The 14495-nt window shown below is 33.2% G+C and overlaps 1 protein-coding gene and 1 long non-coding RNA gene across 6 annotated transcripts; one reads left to right on the forward strand and one right to left on the reverse strand.

The window, feature by feature from the left end:
* On the forward strand, nucleotides 1-5662 carry LOC107906725 (auxin response factor 4). Of its 5 annotated transcripts, none has more exons than XM_041093361.1 (12): nucleotides 12-937; nucleotides 1044-1100; nucleotides 1750-1932; nucleotides 2020-2104; nucleotides 2186-2276; nucleotides 2461-2625; nucleotides 3019-3138; nucleotides 3250-3325; nucleotides 3917-4079; nucleotides 4171-4904; nucleotides 4987-5177; nucleotides 5351-5662. In XM_041093361.1, exons 1-12 carry the CDS (start codon nucleotides 569-571, stop codon nucleotides 5553-5555), a joined length of 2439 nt encoding a protein of 812 aa, XP_040949295.1. In that variant the 5' UTR covers nucleotides 12-568; the 3' UTR covers nucleotides 5556-5662. The 5 variants fall into 5 exon arrangements, with proteins under 5 accessions (XP_040949296.1, XP_040949295.1, XP_016689302.1 ...); XM_016833813.2 differs by having other exon boundaries at nucleotides 4174-4904; XM_016833814.2 differs by having other exon boundaries at nucleotides 4276-4904.
* Nucleotides 5663-11303: 5641 nt separating this feature from the next.
* Nucleotides 11304-12221, reverse strand: LOC121217635 (uncharacterized). The gene is made up of 2 exons (XR_005913784.1): nucleotides 11985-12221; nucleotides 11304-11845 (listed from the first exon to the last, which is right to left on the reverse strand). It is a non-coding gene; the product is annotated as an uncharacterized lncRNA (long non-coding RNA).
* Between the last annotated feature and the right edge of the window lie 2274 nt (nucleotides 12222-14495).

The raw sequence follows: 14495 nt of genomic DNA on the forward strand, positions 1-14495 counted from the left end.
TTTCTCATACATTGAGGAATATAGATAGATATTTTATTTGTTAACCCCTCCACTAAACACATTTTCCCTTCTCTTTCCATTGGATATCTTCTTGTCAAGTCCAAAAGCCAAAAGCCACTACCCCATATTGGCTTTTTCTTGCCTTTTCTTTGCTGTGCTTACTACTATAAGCAATCGTCTATGTTTGCTGTGCTGCTCCCCCTTCTCACTACCTACTAATGGGAGGGAGGAATTATGCTTTCAATTCCTTCTTCTTCTTCTTATTTCACATAGCCTTTTCTTCTTTCTTCTCTGTCCTTCCATTTTCAAAAACATGACTGTCTTGTTCTTTTTCTATTCTTCATCTTATAGCTTTGTGGGTACCCCTTAAAAGGAATATCAATTTTGACTTCATTTCCTAGTTTTTTTTCCTCTAGTTATTCAGCTTTCTTGGGTACCCTTTACTCTCATTCTAGTTTTTTTTTTCGTAAATTTTCCTGTTATTATTCCGTTTGGTGGAGGTAGTTGGTAATTCGGTTGAACTTGCACTGTGGAGAAGAAAAAATAAAGTAAAACTTGGGGGGTGTTCATGGAAATTGATCTGAACCATGCAGTAAACGAGGTGGAGAAGACTGTACTTTGCAATGGGAGCTGTGAAAAAGCTAGTGCTTGCGTTTACTGTTTGTCGTCGTCGTTGTCGTCATCATCATCTTCTTCTTATTCTTCTTCTTCATGTTCTTCAAACTCAGGTTCACCTCCTTGTTCATCTTCCATTGACTTGGAGCTTTGGCATGCTTGTGCTGGTCCTCTCACATCACTTCCAAAGAAGGGAAATGTGGTTGTATACTTCCCTCAAGGTCACTTGGAACAACTTGCCCTTGCTTTTCCTTTCTCTCCCTTGGACACCTTTGATCTTCCTCCCCAAATCTTTTGCAAAGTGATGAATGTCCAGCTTCTGGTAACTAATTCAATTTTTCTTTTTAAATTGACTTGTACCATAAGTTAGCTTTCTCCTAAAGATTGATTGATTCATTTGAAGTCTCCTTTTGTTTTCTGTCGTTAAGGCCAATAAGGAGAATGATGAGGTCTATACGCAAGTCACTTTACTTCCTCAACCGGAGGTATTATTATAATTCTTAACTTAAACCATACCTGATTGAGTCCTTTACATTGGTTTAGAATATACTTGTATAAAAATCTGTGATTTCTTTGGTATTATTTTTATGAGGAAATGGGAGTTTCACAGTGCAACTGTTTAGAATTTAGTGACTTTAATGAATGAATGAATGAATTCCTGTCTCCATACACTAGTTTTCCTATTACGAGGCTGGTGATTTCCAGTTTGGGATTTTCTGTTTTTGCGTGGGATAAAAAATCAATTTATAAGATCAATGTTGTTTTTTTAAGTTTTATTCAATTCATTTATATTTTGGTTTGGTGTGCAAAACATTATATTTTAGTGTGTAAAAGAGTTTTTGGTAAATAAATTTCGAGGATATAATAAAAATGTTTTGCACTAACACAAACAATAAACTGAGTATTAAGTGGAGCATAGCAAGAATTTCTACAATAATTTTTTATAAAAAAATTTAAAAATAATAGAAGTTTGAAAAAAATTTAGGTCTATCAAATGAATAATTATGACTCTTTTATTAAGTGATATAACTTTTAGGAAACAAGAGAGGTAATTCATAGTAAGAATAGTTATATTATAACGCTTCATTAATAATTAATTGACGTACTTATAACTATTTTGAAAATGTTCATCAGTTGGGAGGGCATAATTTGGGGAGCAAGCAGCTGGATGAGGTAGGGGCGGATGAGCATGCCGATGGGTCGCCTTCGAAGCCAACCTCTCACATGTTTTGCAAGACACTAACAGCTTCTGACACTAGCATCCATGGAGGGTTCTCTGCTCCTCGTAGAGCTGCTGAAGACTGTTTTCCTCGGCTGGTGCAATTTTATACTTATAAATCCTCGATGTAATATTCACCATGAACCTCGCTCTTGTAGACATAATGGTGTTTGCCTTGATTTCAGGATTATAAACAGACAAGGCCCTCACAGGAGCTTGTTGCTAAAGACCTCCATGGAGTTGAGTGGAGGTTTCGCCATATATATAGGGGTAACCTTAGTAGAGAGTTTGGCATTTCTGATAGTGTTTGGAAAGAACCAGTGATAAGAGCTTAATGTTTATTATGTGTAGGTCAACCGAGGCGCCATCTCCTTACTACCGGCTGGAGTGTTTTTGTGAGTCAAAAGAATCTTATTGCTGGGGATGCAGTGCTCTTTCTGAGGTGTGTATAGCTTTTACCAATATACAAATTTTTGGAGAGCACAACTTCATATTTGCAATTAGAAATTGATCATAAACTGGAATATTCTATCCTACTTGAGAATCATAATATATATTGACATGGGAGTTTTTAGTGCACCTATGTCTTCCCATGGCCTAGTTATTCATTGATCTCCACATTGTAGGGGCGAAGATCGGGAGCTGAGGTTGGGAATTAGAAGAGCTGTTCGACCAAGAACTGGTCTTCCAGATTCAATTATTGCGAAACATAATTCATATCCAAAGGTTCTTTCTGCAGTGGCTAATGCATTATCCACCAAAAGAGTGTTTCAAGTCTGCTACTGTCCAAGGTACGTATCGGCTGGTATTTAGCCAAAAAAATAAAGAAAAGAAATAAGCTGGTAAGTGATGTAAACCAAAAAAAAAAGTAAATTCACCTAACAAAATCAAGACTTAATAGGATTCTTTATTAGTTTATAAATGTTAATGCAAATGGTCTTTACAGTAAGTAAATGTTTCATTTGAAAATATGAAGGTCATTTTCAAACTGATTGCAAAGCATCTCTTAATGTTAGACTTTAGATTATAAGTAGCTCTTGGAAGTTGCATTCAAGGAGCATTCTGAATGTTGGAATGTAATTAAGTTGTTGTGTTGCAGAGCTTGTTAGCCTATTTAAAATTCCGAGTGTTATGCATTTGATGTGAAATGAAATGGTATGTTTGTTCAAATTGCTGTAATGCAGGGCCAGTCATGCCGAGTTCGTCATACCCTTCCAAAAGTATATTAAAAGCATCACAAATCCAATGTGCACTGGGGCAAGATTCAGAATGAAATTTGAAATGGATGATTTGCCGGAGAGAAGGTCTTGTTTAATCAAACCGCAGATCATGACAAAGATCAATTGCTTTCTTTGTTTCTTTTCCCTTTTAATGGTTTTATTTCGAGAATATAATATAGTGCTACTCTTTTATAGGTCTAATGGTGTAGTGACAGGAATAGGGGACTCAGATCCTTATAAATGGCCTAACTCAAAGTGGAGATGCGTAATGGTGAGCCCCTAATATTGAGCTCATGTAACTATTGCTTTTTTAGCTGTATAGTTTAACTCGTGTAGTCACATATTGCTCCGACACATATCCAAACATGGTAATAGAGATATTCCTCCAAGGGCTCTCCAAATACATGGAAATCTTGGAAAAAATATTCAACATACCCATATTTACCCTGTGTTCAACACAGCTGAGTCCTAGTGACATAGCTTTCACAACTAGGCAAGTTAATATGCATGTTATTTTCATCAAGATACTTTACATATATATATAAACTTTTGTGCATCACATGATGAATGGTGATAAACTATTTTTCCGAATGAAATGAAAAATGGTTGATGAAACAAAACAACTAGGAAGGTGCCCTAAGTCAACTAATTGTTCAATAAAATATAACTTAGTAGCTTCATGCTGAGAGTTCCTTTACCTGTCATAGCAAAAACCTCTTTTTAATATCCAACTTCTCTTACTTGAGTTCATTTCAGGATATCTATATCATCAGACATTGAAGCCTTTACTTTTAATATATACATGTGCAAAAATATTATTGAGAGGATCTTGTATCACACGCTTGAGTATGACATCTAACAGGTTAGGTGGGATGATGATATCGCAAGTGATCACCAAGAGAGAGTTTCACCTTGGGAAATTGATCCTCCTGTTTTTCCCCCACCCTTAAGTATTCCATCTCCATTCAGGTTAAAGAAACTGCGGACAGGTCTGCAGACTGCAGCACTTGACACCCCTATCACTGGTACAAATCTTTCCACTAGAATCGTATTATTGCTGATTTTTAAAACTAAACTTGATAAATGTATGTGTCCATAAAATGTTCTTTTCTTCATGAGGGGTTGGATATTTGGACTTTGAGGAATCGACAAGATCCTCTAAGGTCTTGCAAGGTCAAGAAAATGTAGGTTTCATATCACCCGTATATGGATGTGGTACAGTGAACCATCCCCTCAATTCCGAGATGCAATCTATGGCACATCAAAGTCTTGCATCGACAGGAATTGGAAAGAGTAACATTAGTGATTTTATGAGGGCTCACTCCTCCTCTTACACAGGCTTTGCGGAAACTAATCGGTTTCCGAAGGTCTTGCAAGGTCAAGAAATTTGCTCATTGAGGTCCCTCACACACAAGGCTGATCTCAACCTGGGTGTTTGGGCAAAAACCAATCATGGTTGCAATTCTTTCAACATGAATCAAGCACCCAACACCAACTGCTATCCAGAAGGACTTCGAAATATGTATTTTCCTTATAATGAGTTTTACAAAGCTGGCCAGGAACCTAAAATGTATTCTTGCGCATCTAAACTTCCAAGGGGCAATGTTTTGTTCAATGCTTCCTCAATTAAGCCGGGGGTTAGTGTGGACGACATCAGGAAACCAAACCCTCCGAATGACCATAAGCCAATGGAGAATATCCCTAGTCCCGGTTTTGGAAAAAAATTGAGGAACCAACAGAATGAGTGCTACAAAGGAAATGTGGCTGGATGTAAACTCTTTGGATTCTCCTTGACTGCGGAATCACCTACTCTGAACTCACAAAATTCTGGTAAGCGGAGTTGTACAAAGGTAAGTTTGTTACGGCCGAAGTTGAATTTTAACTCTATTTCCTACTTCTGTCCTACTGATACTGTAACATGATTGACTACAGGTTCACAAGCAAGGCAGCTTGGTTGGAAGAGCCATTGATCTCTCAAGACTTTATGGATATAAAGACTTGATGACTGAACTAGAACATCTTTTCGGTATGGAAGGTCTTTTAAATGATCCTGATAAAGGGTGGCGGGTTTTGTACACTGACAGGGACAATGATGTAATGGTAGTTGGAGACGACCCGTGGCAGTAAGTCTCACTCTCCCTCACTGCTATCAACTATCAAGTTTGTTGCATGATAGCGTTTATCATGCAGGAGGGAAACATGTTTACAAAGTTTCAAATGCACATAGAAATTATTACTGGGCTTGTGCTGTGTGAAAAATATGTTGCCTATGATGAGTTTGACTTGCTGTTTGCAGTGAATTTTGTGATGTGGTATCCAAGATCCATATATACACAGGAGAAGAAGTGGAGAAGATGACCATAGGAATGGGTAGTGATGAGACTCAAAGCTGTTTGGAAGAAGCAGCAGTGATAATGGAAGCATCAAAGTCGTCCTCGGTGGGGCAGCCAGATTCCTCTCCCACTGTAATGAGGGGTATGAAGATCAGTGTTTGCTTCTAGTGTTATTGAATCCTGAAACTATGTATCAAGTATTTGGTGTAATCGAATTAACATATGATTATTGAAAGCTAAAAAGTGGGCTCTTTGGCCTTATGGTGTTTGACAAATGAATGTGGTGTTTTACTACTCATCAACAATGTCTGCCACCAAAATTCAATCGTGCATTGTCACTCAAGGGTCATTTCAGAATGCCAGAAATTTGGAGATAATCTACTTGCATATCAAGTTGATGTGCTTCTCATTTACATTGTCATGTCGTATTTATATTATCTTCAAGCAAAAACTTATTTATATATCATATATTTTCAAGCTGGTTTTAACTTGTAAAATAACTTGAAAATACTTTTACAGCACGTTTGGTTCGCTGTAATGGAATAGAGGCGTAATGGAATAGAGGCGTAATAACAAATCAATTGTTTGGTTGAATGTAATGGAATAGAGGCATAATAGTATTATTGTGTTTGGTTGAATGGGATGGAGGTATAATAGTATAAGGGAAAAGACTAAAATGACTAGAATACCCTTAACAGAAATTTGTTTAAATAAATGATTATTATTATCGTTATTAAATTTTAATAAAATTATTAATATCAGTAATAAATAATTTAATCATATTTTAACATAATTATTATTAAATATATTTTAATTAAAATATATAATTTAATAAAATTCTTAATAATCAATATTCTTATATGAATTTACTCAAATCATAATATATGATACTATAAAATATAATTTGAAATAATTAATATTAAATATATTTTAATTAAAATATATGATTTAATAAAATTTAAAATAATTATAACTAATAAATTTTCTTATATGAATTTGTATAATTTAAAATAATTATTATTAAATATAATTTAATAATAATATATAATTTCATAAAATTCTTGATAATAAATTTTCTTATATGAATTTATATAATTTAAAATAATTAATATTAAATATAATTTAATAATGATATATAATTTCATAAAATTTTTGATAATAAATTTTCTTATATGAATTTATATAATTTAAAATAATTAATATTAAATATAATTTAATAATGATATATAATTTCATATATGTTCTTATATGAATTTAGTAAAATTATAATATAACTTGAGAATTATATTCTGGATAAACATAATTAACTTATATTAAGAAAATGTTAGATGAAAATGAAATTCTTCATCATAATCCATATGTTATATAGTTTTACAACATCAAAAAGTTTGAACATTGATTTTTAATAGTCAGAAAGAAATCTTCTGACCCATTTTAATCGCGCAGCAGAAGGTAAACTAAAGAAAACGAGCATTTGAGTTGGATTATCTAGAATTTTACTCAAAGCTCGACACCGCTCATCGTCGGTTAAACCTTCAGTTTCCCATAAGGTTGAATATAAATTTGTAGCTTTCTCTTGGATGATCTGGAATTCTTCAGACTTTTGCTGAACGACCACATCTGAGGCAATACTCCTATTGATTTGATCGCCAATGGCCCACATGTTTTCGGCCAATAAAGTGGCAGCCTCATTAAATGAAGAATACATATTATCACGAGCATTAGATTTCTTCTTTTTCTTGTTTGAAGATGAGGAACCCCCTTGGTCTCTATCTCGTCACGGCTCCGCAGCAGAAACATCCATGTCATCCAAGGAGACGTCAGCTTCGCAGTCATAGAATGAGTTTCTCTCTTCATCCATATCTGTAGTAGGTACAGCCTCAGCATTTATTTCTTCAAGAACATCAGTAGCTGTTTGAGCATCTTTCCCAGTCGCTCGATCTCTTGCGTATATGGCTGTAAGCTGGTCGTAGTAAGGGAAAGTACGATGTCTGAATTGAGCGGCTTCTTTGTGACTCTAAAAAAATGAGGAAATCATATTAGTTATAAGTTTGGTAAAAATAAGATAGTAAAGACTTGAAATAATTCTTACCTTTAAATAGGAGTCCCAAACCGCATCTTCAGCAACAACAAGCTGCCTATGCTCGTCCCTACCAAAACCGATATTGTTTTGGCCATTAAGCATGTCATATACGATTGAACACTCCCTTTTTAGTAACCTAATCCTCGATTCAATATTAGGTTTCGCCTTCAACATTGCATTTGGTAAAGCCTTTTGTAGCATTCTTTCCAACTCGTTTAAATAACCGGCTTTGAACCTGGTATCAGCATTAAATGTTCCAACATTGTGCAAGTCCACCATGCAGGAAACCAATGCTGCATCTTCTTCTGGAACTCATTTTCTTTTGGTTCCTCGAGAAGCTTGAGAAGAAGCATTTGATTCTAGAACACCTGACATAATTATCTGAAGAAAAAAAAATTATATTAATTACTATTAATATCATGAATCAAAAGGTGAACACTTTATAAAATTATAATTAAGTTCAATATCATGAACCAAAAGCTCAATTCTAAAATTATAACACATGCTGAATGAAAAGAAATTAAATTATAATTTAACAAGTTTAGTACAATACAAAAATCAATTCAAACACCACAAAAGTTTCACAAACTACATACATAAAATAACATAAACAAATTAACTCAAACTCATTTTGTCCCTAAACCTAACTAATTTCTAGATGCTTGCCATTCATTGAACATTTGGTTGGCTAGTTTCATCCTCCAAGTAGCCCAAGCATCCGATGGATGGATATTTGCGATATTCGGTTCATCGTCATCCACCACATTACTAGGCAATCCTTCTCCCACCTCCGCTTCAATAGGATCAATACTCATATGGGTTCGAATAAAATTATGGAGCAAACAACATGCAATAATAATTCTATTATGCACCCTTACAGGATAGAATGATGGACTCCTAAGTATTCTCCATCTAAGTTTTAGTAACCCAAAGCATATTTCAATAACATTACGTGCTGAGGCATGTTTTATATTAAAAAACTCTTGCGGAGAACTTGGCTGATAACCCTGACACCACTCGTTCAAATGATATCGTTGTCCTCTAAATGGTGCAAGAAATCCCTCACAATTTGTGTATCCAGCATCAACTAGATAATGACAACCTATGAAATAATTTTTTTTTAAAATGATTAATTCAGCACAAAAAAGTTTGATCTTAATGAATAATTCGAAGTCCTCTAACTATACACTTTACCATGAGGAACTTTTAGTCCATGTCTTATACTAATGGCATCTCGAAGAACCCGTCCATCAGCAACTAAACCTTCACAACCAGGAAGAACATAAACAAATTGCATATCAAGTGTACAAACACCTAGCATATTTGTTGCTATGTCACCTTTTCGCGTTCGATATTTAGGTTTATCAACTGTTGGGACCTTAATCTTGATGTGGGTTCCATCAAAAGCACCTAAGCAATTCTATATCACATGATATAAAACCTTGAGTTAGAATACTAATTTAAATCTAAATCAACTAATGTTGTACAAGCTATATATAAAACTCAGTCCAATACCTTAAACCATTTCCACCTTATGTCAGAAGAATCGGCTGTAATTGGCTCCGGCTTTTTAAATAACACATCTTGTAAGTGTATGACATCATTTAAAACACTATGAAATGCTCTGCTCACAGTTTTCCTGGACCTTCTAAAGTGATGCTTGATAACTCGATTTTTCAGGTGATGGGAGATGATATGTAAAAACATTGCTACCTCATCAACAAGCATGTTTCTTGACGACTTCAATCCCCCTAATCTCACATAATTTAAAAAAGGCAGTTCTATTCATCCTAACTTGTTCAACACAGGTCTTGTCACTAGCATATACAAGCCTTTTCACATAATCCCGTTTTGCATAAAAATCTAAGGTGTAGGACCTAATCCTTGGTCTATAAGTATGTAGGCTAAGGCTGGCACCCATTCTAAATAAGATTCAAATCGCAATTCTACAGATTTCCAACCATATTGTCAATGCAATACCAATTCTTTTACGCCTCACACTTTGTACAATTAAAGGCAGACGAGTCATTACTGCAACATATTAAAATTAGAACACAGTATCAAAGAATTGAAGTTGCAATTACACATTATCAAATAAAAATAAACAATACAACTTTAGAACACACGAAGCAAAAAAGTATCTATTAAATGATATCGTTGCAACTTTAATTTCGTTTCTTTATCAATCACCCAAACAATAAAGGAAGAAAATATATTCAAATACATTTTAAAACACTATTAAAATTTAAAGGTATATGTATAATTGACCTAAAATTAATTGTTGGTATTTGTTAGATTATCAAGTTTACTCATTATAATTTAAAATTATAAAGCATGTTCAAAGTTTGAACATTGATTAGTTTATTTATTGATGATTAGTTTAATTAAGGTGACCTAATTTTAAAACAAATAAAATAAAGAATGAGGATTTGGTTTACTAATGAAATTGAAGTTTTAATATTATTATCAAGTTTAAAAATTAACGTTAGCATTTTAATTGGTTAAAGTATCTAGGCTAATATTGATTAGTTTATTAAAGTATGTTCAAAGTTTGAACATTGATTAGTATGAAATGAAGGCATTAAAAGTTTATTAAAGCATGTTCACTAGCTGCATGATTTCACAAGTTCCCTACATTATAATGCTACTAACAAAGGTTTGGACAATTAAAATTCATCCATAAGAACAACATAGATTTCGACAATGATGACTTCATTTGACTGCTGTTTACCAACTTAGACGAATTCTCAAAAAGAGAAAAAAAAAAGGTATTAATTTGATTCAATATGAGTTAGTTTCAGATGCTTGCTTATTTTACAAGTCAAATGAAATGTGAGAAAGTTAAAAGCAATATATTTTAAGTAATCACTACTAATTAAGATATGTTTTGTATAAATTTAATGCAACAAATCAATGTTATCTATGATAATCTATGTATAGAAAATTAAAAACAGCAACAAAAGTAGGATGCATTTTGACTAGATATAAATATTATTTTCTCGACTCCAGGTGGCCAATCAAACTTGGTTGACAAGCATCTTGTGCAAACAAGCCTCCATTCCTTCTCTCTATACAGTTATCCAAGGAAGAAATATATACCTGATTGCATATATTATTTCACTTGAACCAACATTTTCTTACTTAGATATGACCTCAGTCAAAGCTTCCTATATGCTGAAATTAAATTATTACTACAGAATATTAAGCAAAATTTTCTTCAGCATCCATCATGGTCTACAAGAGAAAAGGAGAAGGCACTTAACAGTTGCAATATGAATTCGTAAGGAAAACAGAAACCAATATTTTGAATTTGGCCTGCGCAAACTTCGCAAATCACTAAAGAAAAAAAAGAATAAATTGAATATGTTTAGACAAAATGTGAAGAATAGCTAAAACACAGAACATATTCAAATCAAGAAACTTCTAGTTTATCACAGCCTATTCTACAATAGCAGCCAAAAAGAGTACTAGAAACTCTCCAAGTGCCTCAAGCACAAGTTCCACTAGTAAAAGAGAGGATACAACACTATCTCCGTCATAGCAGAAAATATATAAATGAATTCTAACAAAGCTAATTCTTAAGAATCCATGTTTTCAAGGGTAACTTTAAAGCTAACTGCCAAACATAAATTAATACGAAGACTTAAAAAGAAAATGAAAAATCTGGATAGTATAGATTAAATATTGATGGAAATTAATTTTAGTTTTCTTTTTTCTATCTAGTTGCATTTAAATCTGAGGAATAACAATAAATTCTAATGCTAACCGCGCAAAAAGTTCCTAAGGACAGACACTAGTAACAGATGGTCAGATTATCGGCCAAATCCGGGGTCTGAAAGAAACCTAAAATCACCAACACTTTGTACTATCTACAAATGTTTTCCATCAAAACGACTTACAGACAGTTCTCAAGTATTGTGATTTAACATTGAGTTCAAAGATCTTAAAATGTATACATTATGACTGCCCTTTGAAGCTCATCTGTCATACATCAAACTACCTAATCATCAGCTTTCAAAATCAGAACAGAAGAAAATCTAAAGAGCTCATCATTCAGCTTAGACCGGGAACTTGAACACTAAGCTAAGGTAGCAATAGCCCAACTTTTAAGGGAGGCAGATAATAAGGTAAAGGTCTTTGTTTCTCCTCACAGTTCATGGCAACAAATTCCATTTCCTACATATATACAAGACAAGCAGGATACACCTCTCGATAATGATAAGAGTAGTCTGTCAATCAAACGTAAGAAGCCACTGCAAACAATTGTATAGCTTTTGAGTTCAAAACTATAAATACAAACATGCAATCGGGGGAAACTAACCTGTAATGAGGAAATCGGGGAAGAGAGCGATGAAGAAGTGCTGGAGCAAAGAACCTGTAATGATCAACAACCAAACAAATAATGAAAAAAAAAACCATAACCAGCAAGAAACGAAATGCCGATTTACCAAGAACTGAAACAATCGCATGCAGAGAGGAAAGAAATAGGTTACTCAGAGGCGGAGATTACTCACTTGCCGATTCAAAGTGTCCGGAGATCTGAGACCATCGAGTCGGAGAAAGATGCAAAGCTGAAATCGGGAGCGGCTGGAGGTTTGGTTCGCTGGCACCTTCTGTTGATGTTGGGAGGGAGAGGGTCGGCTGGAGCTCGATTTCGCCAATGGGAGGGTAAAACAGATACCGATTACCTAATCTTTGCTTTTGCAAGGGATTAGAAATCGGCGCTGAAGCAGACAAAATGCCGAATCCGTCCGCAACGGATTAGGCCCGTATTAGGGCAATACAGTGAACCAAACGACGTATTGAGTGGGGCCACCGATTCGGGGTGTAATGACTAATCCATTACACCCAACCAAACAAGGTGTTAATTTTTTTTTTTTTTTGAAAAAAAAAGCATACGATTGGGAAATATTCCCCTAGGGAGGGAGTCTGAAGCCATAATTTTGGCAATGGCTTACAAATTGCTATTATCCATGTATAAGATATGAATATGTGTGTATATTTTAAATATTTATATATATTTTATTCACATAGAGATGAATATCTGAAAATAAATACTAACATTTTAAAAAGAAAACTAGATTCTGGTTATAAATCTACCATTAATGAAACTATCCTATTTTCATATTGGTAGGCATCTGGAAGAAGAAACCCAATCCTGCACTCATTTGCATTACCAATAAAATTGATTGATGATGAATTATGCCCGCCATTAATACATTAGATCCATTCTCAGTGGATTTAATAAATTTTAACTATTTCAAAAAAAATATTTATAGATTAACATTAAGTGACGTAAAATAAAAAAGGAAATGAGAAACTACAAACATATAACCCAAATATTAGCGTTAGTTGAGATCAATCATAGAGCTAGTATTTGGTGCTGTGTCTAATATTTATAAAATTATGTTATTATAATATGTAAAAATTTAGGGGAAAAATGACTGCATTTTTATTTTGAACACATATTTGTATGTCAATTGTAGAGTTAGTACTTGGTTGTTTGTCTTTGTTGTTATATCTAATATCTATGGAATTGTGTTATTTTAATTCCTAATATATCATACGAACATATGAAAATATAATTGTTCAAGTAGATTAAACATATATTTATATGACGAATTCAAAAATAAATAAAAACTCTACTTTTTAACTTAACTTTGAAAATGTTCATAAAAGTAAAGGCAATAAGCTAAGAAAAGGGTGCTTCTATGTTACCATTGGCTTCATACATGCTCTCCTATCTCCATTGATGTTGAGCTACAAAAGATCCGAAACATCAAATCCACAAAATCAACTTTGCAATTTTACTCAAGTGCTTATTCCAATGCCATGCAGTGATACAAGTTACCAACTCCAATCCTTTGTATTCCTCTATAAGAGAATCACAAATGTTTTTAGAAGGAAAAACCAATAAAAATTTATTAATAAACGCGTACCGATTTTTTAATTCTGATTACAGAGTTCAAGAATTTTATACTTATACAAATCATGCAAAATATGAGATGAATTCACGACAAGACATAACATGAAATAAAAGTTAATATGAACAAGACATAAATATATTGATATATATAAAATTTATATAAAATAGATTACTAACATATAAATAGTTGTATAAATTTATGGTACTTTGAACACAAAATATATAGCACAAACAATAAGAAGTCAACCTATATTATTTTTATCTAAATTGCATTATTCTAACAAAGATGCAAATATGACATTATAAAGAAACAACACAAAATTTACACCAAAAAACAAAATCATTTCCAATTGAATTATGTTTATAAACCATGAAAAATAGTAATATGAAATAAATTGAAATATTATATGAAAGCAACCTAGAAAAATTCAATGTAAAATGAGATGAATAATACACAAAAACCAGATGCATTAACATACACAAAATTATATGGTCCACACTCCACACGATATAAGTGAAAAATTATATAATAAATATATTTCATATAATTTTATTTACGCCTTGGGCTTAATGTTTTGTCCTTTTTTGGGCTTTGTTCTTGTTGCTTGTATCTGATCCTATTTGGGCTTAATGTCTCATTCTTGGGCATAGATTAAACTGGTCAGTGAATTAGAAAACCCTTGCGAGATCACACTCATTTATTCGTCGCAATCGGATAAATGACTGAAACCTTGTTGTATGGTGATCATTCCTCTCCCAATTTCACTGGTAGAAGGACAATCAATCATTTTTTTTTTATTTCGAGGATGCTCTCTGTAGGTTTTTGCCACTACGATGGCTTCTTGTTTTATGTTTCCCACTTTGGATATTTTGTATATGGTTGTTATGATGAAATGAAAAGCTTTTTTATGACCAAAAAAAATGATAAAAATATTAAAAAAATTATGATGTTGTTGGTTCAGATCTTATCAAGCACATTTTTTTAAAAAAAAGTTTCACATTATTTTAAATGATAAAAATATCCCTACAATAATATTTGTTATTTTATGAAGGGAGGAATTTTCGATAATTACTCAACTGAATTGAAACTCATATCAAC

Source organism: Gossypium hirsutum, chromosome D05 (assembly GCF_007990345.1).
Source record: "Gossypium hirsutum isolate 1008001.06 chromosome D05, Gossypium_hirsutum_v2.1, whole genome shotgun sequence".
NCBI classification, from domain to species: Eukaryota; Viridiplantae; Streptophyta; class Magnoliopsida; order Malvales; family Malvaceae; genus Gossypium; species Gossypium hirsutum.